General features: G+C 43.4%; 1 protein-coding gene and 1 non-coding gene across 2 annotated transcripts in view; both read right to left on the bottom strand.

The window, feature by feature from the left end:
• Window positions 1-1,106: 1,106 nt before the first annotated feature.
• The window catches only part of GET3 (guided entry of tail-anchored proteins factor 3, ATPase), a 79,656-nt gene continuing 57,040 nt past the window's right edge, over window positions 1,107-23,722 (bottom strand). Inside the window, exons 6-7 of the mRNA XM_053717841.1 lie at window positions 9,399-9,596; window positions 1,107-1,610 (exon numbers count right to left, since the gene is read on the bottom strand). Of these exons, the coding sequence (XP_053573816.1) occupies window positions 1,479-1,610; window positions 9,399-9,596 (330 nt within the window). The 3' untranslated portion in view covers window positions 1,107-1,478. The remainder of the gene's footprint in view (window positions 1,611-9,398; window positions 9,597-23,722) is intronic.
• Window positions 12,123-12,233, bottom strand: LOC128665316 (U5 spliceosomal RNA). The gene has a single exon (XR_008403079.1). It is a non-coding gene; the product is annotated as a U5 spliceosomal RNA (small nuclear RNA).

The following is a 23,722-nucleotide window of genomic DNA, read 5'->3' as shown; positions in this document are numbered from 1 at the left end:
TGACTGAACATACCTCAATGCTTGTAGCATGAAAAACGTTCCCCACACTGAAGCTTCTCAAGTACTCCTCAGCCATTCTGTGGGAACTCCTCTGGATCTTAGTGACAACTGCTAAGATCATCAACCTCTAGGCAGAAATCTTCCATCTGCTGCCTGAGGAAAAATAGCACTCACCGGTACCATTTAAAATAAAGTCTTGCTTGAAGAAAATAAAAACTATAATTTTAACACCTCTTTCACTTTACCCCTTCCTATTACTAGTATAGGCAAAGAGAATGACTGGGGGTGGAGAGAAGGCTATATATACAGCTCTGCTGTGGTGCTCTTTGCCACTTCCTGTTAGCAGGAGGATAATATCCCACAAGTAAGAATGAATCTGTGGACTCGTCATATCTAGTAGAAGAAATATATATATATATATATATATATATATATATATATATATATATATATATATATATTCACACATACAGATATATTTGTGCATCTGTGTATATGTCTGTATCACCTGCACAAGAAGCTACTCCTATTTTCAATTACATTTCTTGATGTTAGCCAACTATGGCATTCTTGCCCATTGTGGCATGCGAAATGCAGTGCCCCCCACCACTGGGTTAACAGCACCATACTACTCCTGCAGCTAGTGCTATACTGGGTACAATAGATAAAAAAAAATCACCAATATGGGTGCACATTCTTATAAAGATGTGCCCCCCCCCCCTGACAATTGTCAATACCTGTTAAGAAAGTATCATGTAACATTGCTGATAATAAATGTGCCTTGCTATGTAAAGAGGACTATGCAACAGAAGTATATAGAGCAACATGTTCATAATAATTTGCTGACAAGGTTGATGAGTGTCAAATTATGTTTTTTTTATAAACAGAATTTAATACTTATTGCCCAGAGATGTACCAGGCATTTACAGAAGGGGATACATAAATCTGCAAACACTTTAAATAACAATTCAATGCGCTATTCATGCTCATTACAGTTTTATACTGCAGCATTTCCATGAGTTAGTTAAAAGGAGAAAAGTTGAAAGGTCAGATACATAAAGAAAAACAGGCTGAGAGCAAAAAAATGGAATCAGATTTTGTACTGCTTATATCTTGTATTAAAACCTGTAATTATTTATTCTGGTTGTTACTGCATACAGAACTTCTGCATAACATTTTAATTAAATACAATCATAGTGAAGCATGTAAATCTAGTAAAACAACCAAAAACTATTATCACAAGTGAAAATACAACCCATAAAGGTTACAGAAAATTTGATTATAGACACAGACAGCAAAAAAAAGTTAGATGAAGACTTAAAACATTGGATCCCAATATCTAGACATCTCCGAGAAACAGGAAGATGGTGGAAGGAAAGTTGGGTTTTCAGATACGTCCTTAAATCTCCTCAGTTCTCTTGTTTTAGCGTTTGTGGCATGACAAGAGGTACTTTGGCTCTTTAACTCTATTTCGACTCTTATTTACCACTAGGGGGAGTGTAGGGTTCCAGGAGCAGGTTGGAAAAAGTATTGACGTTTTCAGATCCCCGAACTTCATGAGGGAGAAGAGGAAGCTTCACAATGTGGAAATCCTCATACAGGTCTTCCATCTGAGAAAGGAAGATACAAGTTTACAATGTGAACTACATAATTATCTGTACCAACTTGCAGTGTAGGCATGAGTAGGAGGACAAAGGACTATAGCTCCACTAGCTCAATCATTCTTGATACTAATAAATGTAATTGTTGGTGGGTAGAATATTTTTCAAATCTATATCTTGGTGTAAAGTAGTACACAGTTTAGTGTTCTCTACAGGACTTTTCAATTTGGCGTATCACACATCTGATTTTGCTTTGTAAAGCAGAAAAACATAATTTTATGCTTACCAGATAAATTCCTTTCCTTCCGGATAGGGAGAGTCCACAGCTTCATTCCTTACTGTTAGGAAATACAACACCTGGCCACCAGGAGGAGGCAAAGACACCCCAGTCAAAGGCTTAAATATCCCTCCCACTTCCTCATTACCCCAGTCATTCTGCCGAGGGAACAAGGAAAAGTAGGAGAAACATTAGGAATGGTGCCAGAAGAATAAAATAAATAAATAATAGGGGACTGCCCATAGACCAGAAAAAAACGTGCAGGGACCATGGACTCTCCCTATCTGGAAGGAAAGGAATTTATCTGGTAAGCATAAATTATGTTTTCCTTCCTAAAGTCCACGGCTTCATTCCTTACTGTTGGGAAAACTATACCCAAGCTCCAGAGGACACTGAATGAATAACGGGAGGGAACAAAAAGGAAGAGGCGGACCCTATTCTGAGGGCACCATAGCCTGCAAAACTTTTCTTCCGAAAGCTGCTTCAGCCGAAGCAAAAACATCAAACTTGTAAAATTTTGAAAAAGTATGTAAGGAGGATCAGGTAGCCGCCTTACAAATCGCATCCATAGACGCCTCGTTCTTAAAGGCCCAAGAGGAAGCCACTGCTTTAGAGGAATGAGCCGTTATCCTCTCAGGGGACGATGTCCGCTGTCTCGTAAGCTAAGCGGATGACACTCCTTAGCCAAAAAGATAGGGAAGCCAAAGTAGCTTTCTGCCCCTTACGCTTCCCCGAATAGACAACAAACAGAGGAAGATTGTCTAAACTCCTTAGTAGCCTGAAGATAGAACTTCAAGGTGCGAACCACATCCACATTGTGAAGCGTTCCTTTGATGAAGGATTAGGACACAAGGAAGGAACCACAATCTCCTGATTGATGTTGCGATCTGACACAGTATGTAAAACTGCCTTATCTGCATAAAAAATCAAATAAGGGGGCTCACATTACAAAGCAGAGATCTCAAAAACTCTGCGTGCAGAGGCAATAGCCAATAAAAAGAGAACCTTCCAAGATAACAATCTAATGTCAACGGAATGCAAAGGCTCAAACGGAACCTGTTGCAAAACCCGAAGAACAAGATTTAGGTTCCAAGGAGGAGCCCCAGATCTAAACACAGGTCTGATCCTAATCAGAGCCTTAACAAAGGACTTGCACGTCTGGAAGCTCAGTCAGTCTCTTGTGCAATAAAACCGACAGGACCGAAATCTGTCCCCTCAGGGAACTAGCAGAAAAGCCCTTCTCAAGCCCATACTGGAGAAAAGATAAGATCCTGGCAACCTTAAAGGGACATGAAATCTATTTTTTTCCCCACGATTTAGAAAGAGCATGCAATTTTAAACAACTTTCCAATTTACTTCTATTATCTTATTTGCTTTATTCTCTTGATATCCTTTGTTGAAAAGCATATCTAAACAGGCTCAGTTGCTGCACATAGATGCTTCGTGTGATTTGTTCACTCATGTGCATTGCTATTTCTTCAACAAATGATAACTGAAGAATGAAGCAAATTAAAACAATAGAATTAAATTGGAAAGATGTTTAAAATTACATTCTCTATCTGAATCATGAAAGAAAAATTTTGGGTTTAGTGCCTCTTTAACTCTGTGCCAGGAAAAAACACGCTCTTCACACCAGAATAAGTAGGTCCTCCACACCTTGTGGTAGATACGCCGAGTAACTGGTTTATAAGCTTGAATAAGAGTATCAATGACACTCTCAAAGAAACCTCTCTTGGCTAAGATTAAGCGTTCAATCTCCCATGCAGTCAGCCTCAGAGAATCTAGATTTTGATGAACAAATGGACCTTGTTTTAGCAGGTCTCTGCGACAAGGTAACTTCCACGGAGGAGATGAGGACATTCCCACTAGATCCGCGAACCACATCCTTCTCGGCCACGATGGAGCAATCAGGATTACTGATACCCGCTCCTGCTTGATGCGGGCCACCACTTGAGGAAGAAGCGGTAATGGAGAAAAAGATATGAGTTTGAACCTCCAGGGCACTGCTAGTGCATCTATTAGATCCGCTTGGGGATCCCTCAACCTAGACCCGTACCTGGGTAGCTTGGTATTGAGACGGGACACCATGAGATCTATCTCCGGCGTCCCCCACTTGCTGCATATCTCTGCAAACAACTTGGGATGGAGAGACCATTCCCCTGGATGGAAGGCTTGCCTGCTGAGAAAATCCGCCTCCCAGTTGTCCACACCCGGAAAGTGGATCGCTGACAGCGAACAGCTGTGGGCCTCCGCCCACTCCAGAATCTGAGATACTTCCTTCATCGCCAAGGAACTTCTCGTCCCCCCTGATGGTTGATGCTAGCCACAAGGTTATATTGTCGGTTTGGAATCTGATAAACTGGGACGAACCAAGAAGTGGCCAAGCCTTGAAGGCCTTGAAGATTGCCGTAGTTCCAAAATATTGATCGGGAGGGAGGACTCCTCCTGAGTCCACAACCCCTGTGCCATCCTAGCACCCTAAACAGCTCCCCATCCGAATAGGCTTGCGTCCGTAGTCACAATCTCCCAAGATGGTCTTAAGAAGCATGTCCCTCGAGATGATCGCCATTCCACTGCCTCTGCATGCACAGTTGTAAAGGTCTAAGACAGAACCTGGCAAAAGGAGACCAATCACCTCCATACACTGAGCCACAGAGGGACTCAAGGAGGTCCGGAGGGCAAGACATTCCGAAGTTAGCTTGCAACATCTCTGGTCTGTTAGAAATATCCTCATGGATATGGAGTCTATTATAGTACCCAGGAATTCCACCCTGGTACTTGGGATAAGAGAACTCTTTTCCAAGTTTAACCTCCATCCATGTGATCGAAGAAGACTGAGAAGGGACTCCGAGAATTCTTCCGCAAGACGAAAGGATGGTGCTTGCCGCAGAATATGTCCAAGTATGGGGCTACTGCAATACCCTGAGTTCTGGCAACAGCTAGAAGAGCCCCCAGAACCTTTGCAAAGATTCTTGGAGCAGTAGCTAGGCCAATGAACTGGAAGTGTTGGTCCAGGAATGCAAACCTCAGGAACTGAAAATGTTCCCTGTGGATTGGAACATGAAGGTAAGCGTCCTTCAGATATTTAGTGGTCATAAACTGGCCTTCCTGAATTAAAGAAATGATGGACATTATCTCCATCTTGAAGGAAGGGACACTGAGAAATTTGTTTCAGCACTTTAGGTCCAGAATTGGTCAGAAAGTTCCCTCTTTCTTTGGCACCACGAAAAGGTTTGAATAAAACCCCAAACCTCTTTCTTCGATAGGCACAACACATTACAACAACTTCTAAGGAGGATAGATCCCGAATGCACCCTAGAAAGGTATCCCTCTTTTCTGGTCTGGTAGACAGATTCGAGACAAGAAATCTGCCCCTTGGCGGATGAGATTTGAAACCTATCTTGTATCACTGAGATGCCACCTCCAGGACCCACGGATCCTGTGCGTCCTTGAACCAGGCGTCTGAAAAGAGAGACAGTCTGCCCCCTACACGATACGATCCCGGATCGGGGGCCGCCTCCGTGCTGAATTTTGTTCCGGCAGGCTTCTTATTCTGCTTGGATTTATTCCAGGACTGAGTTGATTTCCAAGTACTCTTGGGTTGCTCGGGCTTGGAGGAGAATTGTTGGCGTTGGGATTTGTCAGAATGAAAATTAGAAGATTGTCATCCCTTAGACTTGTTCTTCTTATCTTGCGGGTAGGAAGGCACCCTTGCCTCTGATAACCATAGAAATACTGGAGTCCAGGCCCGGACCAAATAAAATATTTATTTGGACTCAGAAGTCATATCCGCAGACCAAGACTTCAACCAGAGTGCCCGGAGGGCTAGGACCTCAAAGCCAGAGACCTTTGCATTTAGGCGAATAATTTGCATGTTCGCATCACAGATAAAAGAATTAGCAATTCTCAGAGCTTTAATTCTGTCTTGAATATCCTCGAGGGGAGACTCCACCTCAATGAGTTCCGTCAAAGAGTCTCACCAGTAAGTAGTCGCTCCGGAAACCGTGGCAACTGCAGCCGCTGGTTGAAACACCTTTCTCAGAAGGTTTCCATTTTCTTATCCATCGGCTCTCTGCACGAAGAACTATCCTCAAAAGGTATAGTAGTACTTTAGTAGTGCGTTTGTTAGAGCGAGGTAATGCACTGAGGGCCTGCAGACACCGCCGTTTAAATGAATGCCAAAGTGTACAGGAAGAAGGTCCCCTCCGGGTGGAGGATTAGATGTGCAACAGGGAACTGCATGTGGAGTGAATAATGTAGCAAGGGTAGTAATCTCATGGGACGCAGAGTCCAGAGAGGTAGACGGCTCAGAGGGACTAAGAGCCTTAGCAGGCTTGTCTCCCTTCTTAGATTTTATAACGGTGTTAAGGCATGTGAAACATAATTGAGTGGGCGGGAAAACCACAACCTCCTCACAATATAAACAGGTATGATTTAGTACAGAAGGAGTACCTTCTAACATGTCAGAGTCCTCCATAGCTAAGGTTATACTCACAGAAGGACACAAATAAAAACTGTATTTTTTTTTATTATAGAAAACTGCACCTTTATACTCCCAATGACTGGGGCACTCACCACCTCCTAGACCCAGATAGTTAACAGAGGAAACACTCTCCTAAGGTTCAGGTCTCAGCCGGAATGGAGGAAATGAACAGAGTGCAAGACAGTACTTTCCCTGTTATTACAAGTACAGCAAGTAATAGGAGCTGTGCAACACTTTCAAAAACGAAAGTGGAACTTTAAAGTGAAACCTGTTTGTTCCAGCCAAAAACACACAGTCTATCAGCCTAGGAAAAAATCACACAAAGCAGCATGTAAATAATTAATACACTGATTAATTAACACCAACTGTTCAATAAACCCCCTTTAGAGGATATTAACCCTGGATCCTATCAAGGTATAAAGGAGCCACACTGTGACCTTGTTATAGCTTGTTATGTGTAACCGGGATCTGTATCTTGGAAGCTTGGCATTCTGACGAGATGCCATCAAATCCAATTCCGGTCTGCCCCATCTGAGAATCAATGAGGCAAATACCTCCGGGTGAAGTTCCCACTCCCCCGGATGAAAAGTCTGTCGACTTAGAAAATCTGCTTCGCAGTTCTCTACACCTGGGATGTAGATAGCAGACAGATGACAAGATTATCTTAGATACTTCTATCATTGCTAAGGAACTCCTTGTTCCCCCTGATGATTGACATATGCCACAGTCGTTATGTTGTCCGACTGGAATCTGATTAATTTGGCCGAAGCCAACTGAGGCCACGCCTGAAGCGCATTGAATATTGCTCTCAGTTCCAGAATATTGATTGGAAGTAGAGACTCCACCTGAGTCCAAACACCCTGAGCCTTCAGGGAGTTCCAAACTGCACCGCAGCCCAGAAGGCTGGCATCTGTTGTCACTATAACCCACAAGGGTCTGCGGAAACAAGTCCCCTGGGACAGATGATCTGGCGACAACCACCAAAGAAGAGAGTTTCTGGTCTCTTGATCCAGAATTATCTTTGGAGATAAATCCGCATAATCCCCATTCCACTGACCGAGCATGCACAGTTGCAGTGGTCTGAGATGAAAGCGAGCAAACTGAAAGATGTCCATTGCCGCTACAATTAATCCAATTACCTCCATACACTGAGCCACTGATGGCCGAGGAATGGACAGAAGTGCTCGGCAAGCATTCAAAATCTTTGATTTTCTGACCGTCAGAAATACTTTCATGGCTACCGAGTCTATCAGAGTTCCCAAGAAAAGAACCCTTGTCTGTGGAACAAGTGAACTCTTCTCTATGTTCACCTTCCAGCCGTGAGTTCTCAGAAAAGACAACACTTTGTCCGTGTGAGATTTTGTCAGATGATATGTTGACGCCTGAATCAAAAAATTGTCCAGATAAAGCGCCACCGCTATCCCTTGCGGTCTGAGAACCGCCAAAAGAGACCCTAGAACCTTTGTGAAGATTCTGGGTGCTGTGGCCAACCCGAAAGGAAGAGCCACGAACTGATGTTTGTCCAAGAAGGCAAACCTTAGAAACTGATGATGATCTTTGTGGATTGGAATATGAAGGTAAAAATACACACACAATATAACCCTCAAGCATAAAACCAATAAGTTTTAAGTGCCAAAAACAAAAAACATTGTTTTTTATATTGTCTCCCATGTCACATAATGCCCAAATATCAACTAATGATAAATATAAACACCCCTCTTATTAAAATAGGTTTTACTGCTTACCCCATTCCCATACAGGGAAATAATGCCATCCAGTTCTGATACACCAAGTCTCCTCAGAAAAAATGGCTGCACATACCTTAATGCTGCTTGTAGCATGAAACCGGTCTCCACACTGAAGATGTCTCATGGTTACCTTCAGAAGTCTTGTGGGAACCAGCGTGGATCTTAGTTACAAATGCTAAGATCATCAAACCTCAGGGCAGAAATCTTCTTCCATATCCCCCTGAGGAAAATAGTACGCACCGGTACCATTTAAAATAAAAAACTTCTTGATTGAAGAAACTAAAACTAACACCTCACATTACCATGTCTTCCTAGTATAACACAGGCAAAGAGAATGACTGGGGGTGGAGGGGAAGGGGAGGGGCTATATATACAGCTCTGCTGTGGTGCTATTTGCCACTTCCTGTTAGCAGGAGGTTAATATCCCACAAGTAAGGATGAAATCCGTGGACTCGTTATATCTTTGTAAAAGAAATTGAAACAATCTTACCTCCAGGATCCATACTGTGGAACAAAACACAGCCTCTTAAGTGATACAGTCTTATAGCAGCGCTCCTGACATGGACTTGAGTGAGAGAAAGCAGGCAGTGAAACTAGTCAACACTGATTGCTTAGGAGCTGTTAGCAGTAGTCTGGATGGTTTCACAGAAAAACTTTCCCTGCATCTCCAGACTCTTAACTTTTATCAATACTCTCACTGAGAGGTTGACATGACTACTTAAAACTCCAGACCTATCTCGAAGGGCAGATACCCTTTTTCAGGACTCTCCGAATCTTCTGACACTTCTCTGCCACCTCCTAACGTGACGAAAAGCAAAGAATGACTGGGGTAATGAGGAAGTGGGAGGGATATTTAAACCTTTGGCTGGGGTGTCTTTGCCTCCTCCTGGTGGCCAGGTGTTGTATTTCCCAACAGTAAGGAATGAAGCCGTGGACTCTCCCTATCTTAGGAAGGAAATATTACACTTCCCCATCTTCATAAGGCCACCCGGCTAGCAACATTTTCTGTGGAGTACACTGTAGTTTCTGTTTCACTACACCCATTCCCATTTACTAGTGCAGAGCTTTAACTAAATCATCAAACTCTTCCTCTGAAAACTGACTTAATAAAATATAATTTTGTCTGCAGCTTGGGGGTTGTAAACAGGTCCTTGTTGACCACTTGGGGTTTAGGGCCACCAGTCAACTATCCCTTTTATAGTTAATCTTGTTTGTGTCATTTTGCAGAGTATAAAAAAACTCCATGCCTCATTGCTATCTCCAATAAGGAGAGCCCATTTGTTACATACCTGGTCCAAGTATTTAGATTGGATTTTGTGCCTGGCTTCACACATCCTACAAGGTTTCTCTGGTTCAGGAAATACCAGTTGGTTGACTATTATATTGTGAGTATCAATTTTACATTTCGCCAGCTCCTGGATCAATCTCTCCGTTTCATAAAGTGACAAGAACTCAGCAATACACACACAAATAAACGTAGTCTGCTCCTGTGTACAAAAAAAACAATAGCAAATCACAATGTTGATTCTATTATTTTTTTTTATATAAAATACTGTTTGAAATAAAAACATAATTTATGCGTACCTGATCAATTAAATTTCTTTCATAGTGGTGAGATTCCATGATCCATTACTCCTGGGAATTACTCTTCCTTACCACTGGGAGGAGGCAAAGATTCCAAAACCCCAAGAGTTCTATAAAACCCATCCCACCTAACATGTACCTCAGTCTAAAGTATATCCAAGCAAATTAGGTGACAAAAAGGACTACGAGCTATAAAAAGGAGCAGGGAAAAAAAGCTGTGCTCATGAAAATAAAACTAACCCTAAAAAACATAGGGTGGGGTCTCGTGGACTCTCACCACCATGAAAAACATGAATTTATCAGGTAAGCATAAATTATGTTTATTTTGATACAGGTGGTGAGAGTCCACGATCCATTACTCCTAGGAACTAATAACCAAGCTGTGGAGTCCACAAGTAATAACAAAGGGAGGGATTAAAAAAAAATAAAAAAAAATTATGCTTACCTGATAAATCTATTTATTTCTTGACACGGTGAGTCCACAGGATCATCAATTACTGTTGGGAATATAACTCCTGGCCAGCAGGAGGAGGCAAAGAGCACCTAAGCAAAGCTGATAAGTATCACTTCTCTTCCCACAAACCCCAGTCATTCGACCGAAAGAAAGGAGAGAAAGGAAATAACACAAGGTGCAGAGGTGCCTAAAGTTTATACAAAAAAAAACACTGTCTGAAAAACCAGGAGGGCTGTGGACTCACCGTGTCAAGAAATAAATAAATTTATCAGGTAAGCATGAATTTTGTTTTCTTTCTTATGACACAGTGAGTCCACAGGATCATCAATTACTGTTGGGAATCAATACCCAAGCTAGAGGACACATGATTAGGGAGGGTCAAGACAGCAATCTAAACAGAAGGCACCACTGCTTAAAGAACCTTTCTCCCAAAGAAACATCAGCCGAGGCAAAGAATCAAATTTAGAGATTTTGGGAAAAAAACGCAAGGAAGACTCAGTCGCAACCTCGCCCATCTGTGCCAAAGAGGCCTCATTCTTGAGGACTCGAGAAGACGAAACAGTCCTTGTGGAATGGACTATAAAACCCTCAAAGGCTGCAGTCCAGCAGTCTCACACGCCAAACAATAATACTTCTCCACTGGAAAAGAAGAGAAGATGCAGTAGCTTACCCGAAAGGCAAACAGCAATGCAGAAACAGACAAAGTTTTAGTCGCCTGCAAAAAGAGTTTGCTAGCCCGCACAACTTGTAAGTTGTGCAACAAACGTTCCTCATGAGGAGGAGGATTAGGACAGAGAGAAAGAACAAACATTTCCTGTTTTTCTGTCCGAACAACCTTAGAAAGAAAAACAAAAAACTTGATACTAAAAAATGCCATAACTGCATGAAAACATGAGATAAAGAGATCACATTGCAAGCTGAGAGTTCAAAAACCCTCCAAGCAGAGAATTAGCCATAAGAACAAAAAACTCCCCAAGATAAAACTTAATATCAAAGGGAAGCGAAGGTTCAACGAAGCCTGCAGGAAAAAAAAACTAACAACAAGATTATAATACAGGCCTGATCCTGACCAATGATTGAACATCCGGCATGTCCGTCAGGTGTATGAGTAGCAGGACGGATAACGCAGAACCTGACCGTTGAGGGTACTGAAAGATAATCCCTCTTGAGGCCTACCGGGAGAAAAGACAAGATCCTCGGGATCCCGACCTTACCCCTAAAATCCTTTAGACTCACATCAATAAGGATATTTACTCCATATCTTATGGAAAATCTTTCAAGAGACCAGCATCTGAACCATGACCAATTCGAAATTTCACGCTTAGCTAAATCAAGCGCTCAACTCCAAACAGAAGCTTCAGAGAAGATATGTGGATAAAGGAAGGGCCCTGAAGTAGAAGTCTGCACACCAGGACCTGAAGAGTCAAGCAGGAGCTAAGAAACACTGACACTCACTCCTACCTGATATGAGCAATAACTCATGGAAGAAGAGTAACAGAGAAAAACAGGTAAGTCAACCTGAAGACCTAAAACCTCTCTTAGATCCGCTTGTGGATCCCTGGTTCTGAAAGCTCTGTACTCCTTTAAAGGTCAGGCTGCAAAACACATCCGGGTCGATGCATCCACTCCCCGGAAAGAGACTGTCTGCTAATGGGCATCCAGCACAGCAGCTGGATTCGAACCCCTAACCTCTGCGTGCCAAACCACAGCTAACAACCACACTACATTGGCTGCTTCCGATACAGCTTCCCAGATGTTCCGCCTGGAATGAGGATGGCCTAAAACAACCTTTATGGGCTTCTGCCCCCTGAACCATCCAAGTCACCTCCTCTGTGGCTAAGGAAACTCTGAGTTCCTCCCTGATGGTTGATGCAACCATTGAGGTGACATTGGCCTACTGGAAAAGATAAAGACAACTCAAGCCAAGCCTCCAACCTTGAGACCTTTAAAGGTCAGGGAGGCAAACTGCTCATAAGGGCAGAGAGATCTGCCTTAAAATCATTTAAAAACTCAAAGTTGTTCCTCTCCACGGAAAGCTTTAGTAATAAGCGAAAGATTTATTCAATCTGAAGAGAAGCCAGAGAATACTTATGTTGAGTCACAATCAGTTCTGAAACAAATTCCAGACTGCGACCCAGCCCAGCAGGCTGACATCCGACCGACGCACTCACCCTAGGATGAATACTCCCCACTACGGGAGTGTCAGGTTGCCAGGAATCAGACAGACGAGAAGTGCAAAAATAATCACACCTTTACTAATAGCAAAAAATAATAAAAAGTCCACAAGTCAAATAACAAGCCAGGAATCAAAACCAGAGCTGGTAGTCAGACAAGCCGAGTCAGGAGCCAAAGCCAAAAGTCAGACGAGCCGGAATCAGGGACAAGGAAAACAGCAGAGTCAGGAAAAAGCCAGGGATCAGGAACCAGGAAGGACGTCAGGCAGCCAGGTAATACACAGGAACTCTCACAAACAGGTCTGAGACAACGCAAAGGCAAAGCATACTCAACAGAGGCCCTTTAAATAATAAGTGATGACATCACAATTCTGAGACTGCATCCTGTCTCACATGGATGATGCACATCAGTCTGGTCATAAAAAGAAGTGCAGGAATTGAGCAGCATCCCCCACACTGCACCATAGTCAGGAAGAGAGGTGAGTAAAATGGCTGCCAGCAGCACATGGCAAACACAACAGGGAAAAAACCCTGACAGTACCCTCCCCTCAACGACCCCTCCCCTGCGGGAGGACAAAAGGCTTATTGGGTTAACGGGCATGGAAGGCATGGAGGAGGGTGGGAGCATGAACATCAGAGGGAACACAAGAACGCTCCTCTGGACCGTAGACCCTCTAGTGAACCAAATACTGTACACGGCCCCTGGACATACGAGAGTCAATAATGCTGCTGACCTCATACTCCTCATGGTTGTCAACAAAGATAGGACGGGGACGAGGCAACACAGTGGTAAACCGATTACAAACCAATGGTTTCAAGAGGGAGACATGAAAAACATTGGAGATGCACATAGCAGGAGGAAGGTCAAGAGCGTAGGCCACAGGATTAACACGGCCCCTGGACATACGAGAGTCAATAATGCTGCTGACCTCATACTCTTCATGGTTGTCAACAAAGATAGGACGGGGACGAGGCAACACAGTGGTAAACCGATTACAAACCAATGGTTTCAAGAGGGAGACATGAAAAACATTGGAGATGCACATAGCAGGAGGAAGGTCAAGAGCGTAGGCCACAGGATTAACCAGTCGGAGTATTCGAAAAGGACCAACATAACGGGGAGCCAATTTATTGGAAGGCACACAAAGGTTCAAGTTGCAGGAGGACAGCCAAACTCTCTCACCAACCTGGTAGGAAGGTGCGGGCAGACGCCTACGATCAGCCTGGAACTTTTGGCGCTGCATAGAACGATGAAGGCAATCCTGAATCTGCACCCACGTGGAACGGAGTTGCCGGAGATGCTCCTCCAAAGCCGGAATACCCTGAGACATGAATGAAACGGGCAACAAGGATGGTTGAAACCCATAATTCGCCATGAACGGGGATATCTTGGAGGAAGCATTAATAGCACTATTACGAGCAAACTCTACCCAAGGTAACAGTTCAGACCAATTATTGTGGTGATCTGAGACAAAGCAACAGAGGAACTGTTCCAGAGCCCCATTGTATTGAGGGTGATATGCCGAGGAGAAGGAAAGCTGGATCCCCATTTGAGCACAAAAGGAACGCCAAAATCTGGAGACAAACTGGCTAACCCGGTCCAACACTATCTCCTTGGGTTACCCATGTAAACGGAAGACCTCCCGGGCAAAAATTGAAGCAAGCTCCTGAGCGGTAGGCAGCTTCATCAAGGGAATGCAATGTGACATTTTAGAAAAAAACGGTCAACCACCATAAGGATAACAGTATTTCCATTGGAAACAGGGAGCTCGACAATGAAGTCCATGGAAAGATGTGTCCAAGGACGCTCACCATTAGCAATAGATTGAAGAAGACCCACAGGAAGACGTCGATGAGTCTTATTCTGTGCACAAACTGAGCAGGAGGCAACATACACAGCAACATCAGAACGAACACCTGGCCACCAGAATCGTCGAGTGACAGACCAAATCATTTGGTTCTTGCCTGGGTGACCTGCGGCTTTAGGATAGTGGTAAGTGTGCAAAAGTTTAGTTTGAAGATTCTCAGGAACAAAACACTTACCACTAGGTTTCTCAGGAGGTGCATTGGTTTGTGCACCTAAGTATCTCCTCCCCCAAGGGAGAAGTCAAATTAGTACGTATGGTAGCAAAAATATGGTCAGGAGGTATAACAGGAGTAGGCACAGACTCCTCCTTGGACAGAGGCGAAAATTGTCGAGAGAGGGCATCAGCCCTAACATTCTTACTACCAGGCAGGTAGGAGACCACATAATTAAACCGAGACAAAAATAGCGCCCATCTGGCCTTTCGGGGCGACAAACGTTTTGCTTCAGATAGATAAGTTAAATTCTTGTGGTTAGCAAGAATGAGCAATGGCACGCTAGTACCCTCGAGAAGATGCCTCCATTCCTTAAGTGCCAAAATTATGGCCAGTAATTCCCTGTCGCCAATTTCATAATTGCACTCTTCTTAGAGAAGAAAACACATGGATGCAAGGCACCGTCAGGCGTAGGACATTGAGACAAGAGGGCACCTACTCCAGTCTCAGACGCATCGACCTCAAGAATGAAAGGCAGGACAGGGTTAGGATGAGCCTGAACTGGAGCGGCAGCAAAGGCAGTCTTAAGACTATCAAAGGCCTTAATGGCAGTAGGTGACCAATGGAGTGGATCATTCTCTTTACGGGTCATGTCTGTGATAGGTTTGACCAAGGAAGAAAAGTTTTTAATAAACTTTCTATAGTAATTGGCGAACCCCAAAAAAACGTTGAATAGACTGAAGACCAACTGGGCGAGGCCACTGCAGAACTGCAGATAACTTGTCAGGATCCATGGAGAACCCTGCAATGGAGATAACATAACCTAGGAAGGTTACTTGAGTCTGATGGAAGTCACATTTCTCGAGTTTACAAAACAGGCCTTCTCACGTAGTCTCTGAAGAACCTGTGTAACATCAGAACGATGAGCCTCAAGTGTGGGTGAGTGTATGAGGATGTCGTCTAAGTACACCACAACACACTGTTGCAACATATCTCGTAGGACATCATTAATAAATTCCTGAAAAACAGCAGGAGCATTACATAGGCCAAAGGGCATTACAAGATACTCATAATGCCCGCTCCTGGTGTTAAATGCTGTTTTCCATTCGTGGCCCTCCTTAATCCTAACGAGATTGTACGCTCCTCTCAAATTAAGTTTAGTAAAGACCGTAGCTCCCTTAAAGCGGTCAAAGAGTTCAGTAATAAGCGGAATAGGGTAAGAATTCTTAATGGTGGTAAGATGATTAAGACCCTATAATCGATACATGGTCTTAACTCGCCACCCTTTTTCTTCACAAAGAAGAAGCCAGCCCCTGCAGGAGAGCAAGATTTGCAGGTGATCCCCCGAGACAGAGCATCGGCAACATACTCCTCCATAGCACAATTCTCTGCAACAGACAGAGGGTACACCCGGCCCCGAGGAGGAATGGCTCCGGGTTGCAGCTCTATGGCACAATCTTAAGACCGGTGAGGAGGCAACGTACCGGCACACACCTTGTCAAACACGTCTAGGAACTCTCGGTACTACTCTGGCAATTGAGAAACCGAAGAAGTGCACAAGCCTTTAACTGGTTTCTGAAGACAAGTGGAAATACATTGCGGGGACCACGACAAAATTTCGGACCTGCGCCAGTCGAGACTGGGATTGTGCTTTTGGAGCCAGGGATAACCCAGAACAACCGGAAAATGCGGAGAGTTTATCACCTGGAACTGGAGGGTTTCAAAATACAGAGCCCCAACAGCCATGGACAACGGATCAGTTTCGTGAGTAACGAGTGCGGGCAGAAGGGGCCTGCTATCAATGGCCTCAATAGCAAGCGGAACGGACCAAGGCAAAACAGGAATGGAGTGCTTTGATACAAAAGCACTGTCAATGAAATAGCCCGCAGCACCGGAGTCAACAAGAGCCTGAGTGACTATGGAGGAGTCCACCCAGGAAAGGACAACCGTGACCAAAGGTTTTTCCTTAAGCGGTTCCCGGGGACGAGGATAAACCACCCAAGGTCTGCTCCCGACAGGACCTTAGGTGTGAGCGTTTCCCGGTCGTGTAGGACAAGACTTCAAAAAGGTGGCCCTGTAACCCACAATAGAGGCAGAGCCCCTCCTTCCTCCTAAAGGCCCTCTCCGCCGCGGAGAGACATGTGAATCCCAGCTGCTTCGGCTCAGCAGTACCTGGTGACTCGGGACCGGGAGGCATGGGTGGGAACGGAACAGGAGGCTTCTGCAAGCGCTCCTTGAAAGAGGGCCTCTCTCTGAGTCTGATGTCAATTAGGATCAAAAAAGACACCAATGCCTCGAGATCCTCTGGTAAATCTCTGGCAGCAACTTCGTCTTTAATCACATCAGAGAGCCCATGAAAGAAGGCGGCAACAAGGGCTTCATTGTTCCAACCTACCTCTGTGGCAAGCGTACGGAACTCAATAGCATACTGAGCAACAGATCTTGTACCTTGCTGAATGGACATGAGTCGTTTAGCAGCACAGGAGGAGCGAGCCGGAACATCAAATACCCTTCGAAAGGAGGCCACAAATTCAGGGTAATTTGAAATCACAGGTTTATTAGTCTCCCACAAGGGATTAGCCCAGAGCTGTGTCAGAGTAACAATATGAGAAATCCCACCTTAGCTCTGTCAGAGGGAAACGCCTGAGGTAACATCTCAAAGTAAATGCCCACCTGGTTCAAAAACCCTCTGCACTGAATAGGATTGCCTCCATATCGCTGAGGTAGAGGTGCAGAACCGGACATGCTCCTGGTAGGCATAGGTGCAGCAGCGGAAACAGGAGCAGCCATAACTTGCGGGACACTTTGGTCCAAATGTGCAGAGCGAGTCAGCAAGGTTTGCAGGGCTAGTGCAAATTGATCCAAGCGGTGATCCTGTACATCCATCCTGGAAATGATGGCAGGTAAAGGTGGATTATTAGCACCATCAGGATTCATGGCCTTTGCGTAATGTCAGGGTGCTAGGAATCAGACTGAGACGAGAAGTGCAAAAATAATCACACCTTTATCAATAACAAAAAGTCCACAAGTCAAATAACAAGCCAGGAATCAAAACCAGAGCTGGTAGTCAGACAAGCCGAGTCAGGAGCCAAAGCCAAAAGTCAGACGAGCCGGAATCAGGGACAAGGAAAACAGCAGAGTCAAGAACAAGCCAGGGATCAGGAACCAGGAAGGACGTCAGGCAGCCAGGTAATACACAGGAACTCTTACAAACAGGTCTGAGACAACGCAAAGGCAAAGCATACTGAACAGAGGCCCTTTAAATAATAAGTGATGACATCACAATTCTGAGACTGCATCCTGTCTCACATGGATGATGCACACCAGTCTGGTCATAAAAGGAAGTGCAGGAATTGAGCAGCATCCCCCATAAAGCACCATAGTCAGGAAGAGAGGTGAGTAAAATAGCTGCCAGCAGCACATGGCAAACACAACAGGGAAAAAAAAAACTGACAGGGAGAGAGGTTAATTTCGATCTATCCTTTGCGAAAGATCGCAAGTCCTCCATTTTATGGAGAATAACAAGGGAATGATGTCTATGTATCATAAGACCGATTCCCTCTATACTCTTCTTTAAATAGTTTATCCCTGTAGTCAGAGCATTTACCAACTGATCTACCTCACCGGCCTAACTAAAGCCGCTGGAAAAGATAAAGGAACACAACTGCAGCTAATCCAAAACTTCCAACCTTCCAGTTGCAAAATGGAAGCTATCTACCGGACCAAAAAGAACTCCCTGATGACCGGGCAGAAGAATTAACCACTCTCCAAAGTTGGGCAAGATTTCCGGAAAAAGGAAAATTGCTCAAATAAAGGATGACACATGAACCAAATAAGTTCAGAAGGCACTGCAATATCACAAGAAAAAAAGGTCTTTCATGGAAGACAAAAACTCTGACACTTGACAGAGTTCCAAGAGAGCAATAAAGCCCATCCTTCAGGTCTATGTAGGTTATAAACAGACCCTCTTAAACTAAAGTAGAATAGTTAGAAGGGCAAAACCTGAGAAACTTTAGGAAATACCTAGATCCCTTTCCCAGACTGGGATTATCCCACCTAGATTGCAGATACTCTCCAAAAGGAGAAATCTGTCTCTAAGAAGAATACTAAAGTTGGTTGGATCCCCTTGGTGAAAAGAAGAACAACCTCTCTTTGTAAAGTCGAAGGATACGTCTGCCATGCCAAGACCAAATCTTGAAAGTAAAAAACGCCAGAGGCGTGGATCTGGAGGAACATAGTAATAGAATCTGCCACTGCAGAAACTATAAGACCTAGGTGGTATCTGCTGACCAAGATCTCAGTCACAGTGCCCACAGCCTATCACAGCAATTCTGGAAGATAATGTCATGCTTCAAATGAACCTCCAGCTTTTGATCCTATGGATTCGTAAGGAGGAGCTATCTCCCATAGGGATCCAAGTACTCTTTGCCATAGCAGCACCGTCCATTAGGCATACGGGAGACAGGGAGTCAAGTATCCCTAGATATTCTGTGAAAATATCCGCAGTCCGTCTACAGACACTCCCTCATAGGAACATTATATTGGACCTATCAAAGGTTGACGACGACACGCTTATCGATGTCATCCAAGTAGCTAATACCTCCTTCAACAGTACAAAAGGTAAATAGGCATACATCTGAAGGATACCACTTCAGTATCAGACGAAGGAATTTTACCGTCCGCATTTGAGATTCTACCCTCTCCTCTTAGACTTAGGGGAGAGAGCAGTCTGAGAAGCAGAAACCTTACTATCTGAAAAATTTTAAGTCCTCTGTAGGCAAATATACTCCCCCAGGAGATTGAGAAGAACCGCAGGGCACTGCATGCGATGCCAGAGAAAACTTAAGAAGCAAAGGAGAAGCTGTTCTGAACAGCATCATCCAAGGAGACATTGGGCTCAGAAGATAAAATATATCACATTTTTGCCACAGAAACCACAGCGACGACACCCCTGTCCTGATAATAATAATAATATATTATAACTGTCAGGAAAGGTATGAGTGACAGCTGAATGTTGTAACTCAAGTCATCCTCATTACATAGGAACAGCATTTGGTTGTATTACAAAAATGCCCATCAAACAGACTTAAGTCCACATAGGCTGGAAGAGCACAACAGACTTAACCCCATATAGGCTGGAGCACTATAGACTAGAGTTTAATTAAAATATAATTAAAATATAGATAAAATAGAGGTAAATTATAGTGGCATCATAAATACAAAATATATAAAATATAACATAGGATAGAGCTTCCTGACTGTGTGATTATTAGAAGACAAAAACGGCAGAATAAAGCACTTATGCCTGTATTTTGCATGAACGGCAGCTGATCACTATTATAAGGCACACAGCAACAGCTGCGATAATACTACTTATTTTGACATGAACGGCAGTCACCTTTTAAAGTCCTCTTGTGACTTATATTGCATAAGCCATTCAGAGGAATCAAACTATAAAACCCTTTCTCCGTTCTTAAGGAGACAAGGGGGCGTGGCCACGACCGGCTCAGAAGGAGAGCCGAAAATGGAGATTCAATGCCATAACTAAGGAAGGAGGCGGAACTCGTCTGATTAACTACACGAGAGGACAGTGATGAAGTGTGCAGCATAATTATCTCGCGTCTCATCCTGTCATAGCCGCCATTGAATGGACCTGCTCCGGCAGACAGATAAAGAAAGTGCAAATTAAAACACTACACACAGTGACCACTGAAGGAAGCCCAACACTGCGCCGCTCAGCAATTAAAGAGCGCACTCTTTCTTAGGATAGTATTCTTGCAATTCTGTATAGCAGGATTAAGTACCTTTTTAACATAGTTACAGGAGCTCAGGAAAAAACATGAGTAACACTGCACTCTGTTTCCCTCCATACTCTTGCCCAGAATTTCATTAACCACTAATGAGCTTTATACCTTAAACAGGGAATACTCTATAAAGTATGATCCCCTAGTCTCCTGGTCACCAGTGCCTGCATCCTGCCTGAAATATCCTACCCCAGGATATATATGTGTCCCAAGAAATGCAGTCTATTTTCTGAAGTGCAAGTCCCCCAAATTATAGAAGACTGAGCACTTACCTGCATCTAGCCGTCCGGCAGGGGGACAGCCAACCCAGCATGAGAGGATGTCGCTCCTCACAGAGGTCTGTAGAAAAAAGAAAGAGAGAGTAAACTTACTCAGACTTTCTATACCAGGGCAGCACAATGTTAGGAAAATGCAGTGAGGCCCACCTCACAAGTTCCCAACTGCTTAAAAGCTACCACAGCCATCCTGAAGAGACTAACGTGGAGTACAGCTATACCCAAATGTGATGGAAGATCAGAGCAATCTTGCCCTGGCTTCAAAACAAAAAAAATCTTGATAGAAGAAATCTTTATTAGACACCTAATTATTTCACCTCCTCCTTGCACTAGAGGCAAAGAAAATAACTACGGTTTGTGGGAAGGGAAGTGATACTTAACAGCTTTGCTGTGGTGCTCTTTGCCTCCTCCTGCTGGCCAGGTGTGATATTCCCAAAAGTAATTGATGATCCTGTGGACTCACCGTGTCATAAGAAAGAAACATATTTTTTTTACTAACATAGTGCTGATTTTCAGACTCCTAACCAAGCATCAACATATCAGATGTAGACTGAAGTCTACAGATTCCTGCTTACTCCTGTTTGTGAATCTGTCTTTTCATATGCAGGGGAGGGGGGAGTGTCTGCTTTTCCTACTTTCCCAGACCCTTTTGACCGGGTATCCCAGCCTAACCTCATCAACAGTGCTAAACTGGAAGCTTCTGGATAAACTGGATTTTTAGATCAGTGTTTGTGCATATTCTTCTTTATAGTAGTGTCTATTACATGCAATGATATGAAAATTGGTGTACACCGTCCCTTTAAAATGAACCAAGGCCGGAACTAAACCATGAATATCAGGAAGATTATAGCAATCTTACTATGAAACAAGACTGAATAAGCAGAAAACTGCCCCGTCAAAGAACTGGCAGATAGGCTCTTATCCAGACCATCCTGTATGAACTGCAAAATCCTAGGGATTCTGAATGCCAGGAATAACCATGAAATATACACTAAGAAATAAAGGCCTTTCAGACCTTATGATACATTTTCCAAGTTACAGGCTTACAAGCCTGAATTAAGGTTTCAATCACATAATCAGAGAAACCCCTATGTCTAAGGACTAGCTGTTCAATTTCCATGCCATCAAGTTCAGAGACTTGAGATGCGGATGGAAAAATGGACCGAGTCAGAAGGTCTGACTGCAGAGGAAGAGGCCAAATGGACATCTGAACTAGATCTGCATACCAAATCCTGCAAGGCCAAGCTGGGGCAATTAGGGTTACAGATGATTTCTCTAGGCTTATCTTGGAGACCACTTTGGGAAGAAGTACAAGAGGAAGAAACAGATAAGGTAGCTGGAATGACCAAGGAGCTACTAGAGCATCAACAAACTACCGCAAAGCACCTGAGAAGTTTGTTGTTCAAACAAGAAGCTAGAATATCTCTCTGAAATACCCCAAATATCTACAATCTGATTGACCACACCCTGGTGAAGAGACCATTCCCCAGGATGTAGAGATTGATGACTGAGACACTGAGAAGTCCGATTCCCAGTTGAAACATGGAATTGAAACTGAAGCTGCAATCATGAGACCTATAACTTCCATGCAAAGAGCAATAGGGGGAGAAAGAGAGAGAGACTGGAGGTTCAGACAAGCTGACACCAATTTTACCCTTCTCTGCTCTGTTAGAAAAAGACTAGTGGAGACTGAATCTATTTGAAATCCCCAAAAAGGTTACCTTTGAAGAATTAAAAAAATATTTAGAAAACTGATCCTCCAACCATGTTGTTGAAGAGAGAACGGTTGGTGTGAGATTCTGCTAAACGAAAAGACGGAGCTTAAACCAAGATTTCGTTCAGGTATGGAAACACTGCAATACCCTGAGTTGTGATCACAGACAAATGGGCACCCAGAACCTTTTGGTGACATTTTTTGGAGCTGTAGCTAGACCAAATGGCAGAGCAACAAACTAAAATTGCTTGTCTAGAAAGGCAAAGCCCAGAAACTGGAAATGTTCCTTGTGAATTGGAACATGAAGATAAGCATCCTTTAAATCTATTGTGGACATAAACTGGCCTTGCTGAACAAAAGGCAAAATAGTCTGAATAATTTACATTTTGAAAGAAGGAATCCTTACAAACGTGTTCAAAGCTTTCAAATCTAGGACTGGTCTGAAAGTACCTTCCTTCTTTGGAACAATTAAGAGATTTGAATAAAACCCCATCCCCTGTTCCTGTAAAGGAACTGGAACACTCATTACCATAGTTTCCAAATCTGAAACTGACTGTAAAAAATACAAGAGGATTTCTTGGAACATTGGACAGAAAAAACCTTGTTCTGAAACCTATCCAATAACCCTGGGAAAATATATTCATAGCCCGGGGATCTAGAACAGATTGAAAACAAGCCTCCTCAAAAAGGCTTAACCTGCCCCCTACTAGAACCTCTGGATCGGAGGCTGCACCTTTATTCAGATTTGGTAGTAAGGATATGTTTTGTAGTCTGCTTTCACCTGTTTCAGTTAGCACTAGGCCTCAAGACTTGTTTTGAGGAAGAAAAAAATCCTTTAAACATCAGTAACCGTATATATTATAGAATCTAAATCAGAACCAGTTTCTTTTCTGGAAAAGAAAGAGAAAATCTGGATTTTGTCACCATATCGGCAGACCAGAATTTAAGACACAAGACTCTCCTAGCAAGGACTGCCAAAGACATGGTTTTAAAATTGATCTTCATAATATGAAATACAGCATCACAAATAAAAGAATTGGTGTCTAGGAGTAAACCCAAAAGATTCTCACTAGCAGAGTCATTAGAACACTGTTCTTAAAGATTAGATAACCTGTAAGATGAGGCAGCAGCCACATTAGCAATATAAATAGCAGGTAAAAAGGCCCTTTTATCAAAAAGACAAAATTTTCTATCCAAAGGGTCTTTAAAAGAAGTACTGTCTTCCAAAGGGTTAGTAGTACTTTTAGCCAGATTGGAAATAGCCCCATTCAAGTTTAGGAAAGTTTCCCATAATTCAACACTAGCAGCAGGTAAGGTATACAGGGAGTGCAGAATTATTAGGCAAATGAGTATTTTGACCACATCATCCTCTTTATGCATGTTGTCTTACTCCAAGCTGTATAGGCTCGAAAGCCTACTACCAATTAAGCATATTAGGTGATGTGCATCTCTGTAATGAGAAGGGGTGTGGTCTAATGACATCAACACCCTATATCAGGTGTGCATAATTATTAGGCAACTTCCTTTCCTTTGGCAAAATGGGTCAAAAGAAGGACTTGACAAGCTCAGAAAAGTCAAAAATAGTGAGA

This window comes from Bombina bombina, chromosome 6, assembly GCF_027579735.1.
Source record: "Bombina bombina isolate aBomBom1 chromosome 6, aBomBom1.pri, whole genome shotgun sequence".
NCBI classification, from domain to species: Eukaryota; Metazoa; Chordata; class Amphibia; order Anura; family Bombinatoridae; genus Bombina; species Bombina bombina.
The sequence above is the reverse complement of the archived record's forward strand: the minus strand, read 5'-3'. Positions and strand labels throughout refer to the sequence as shown.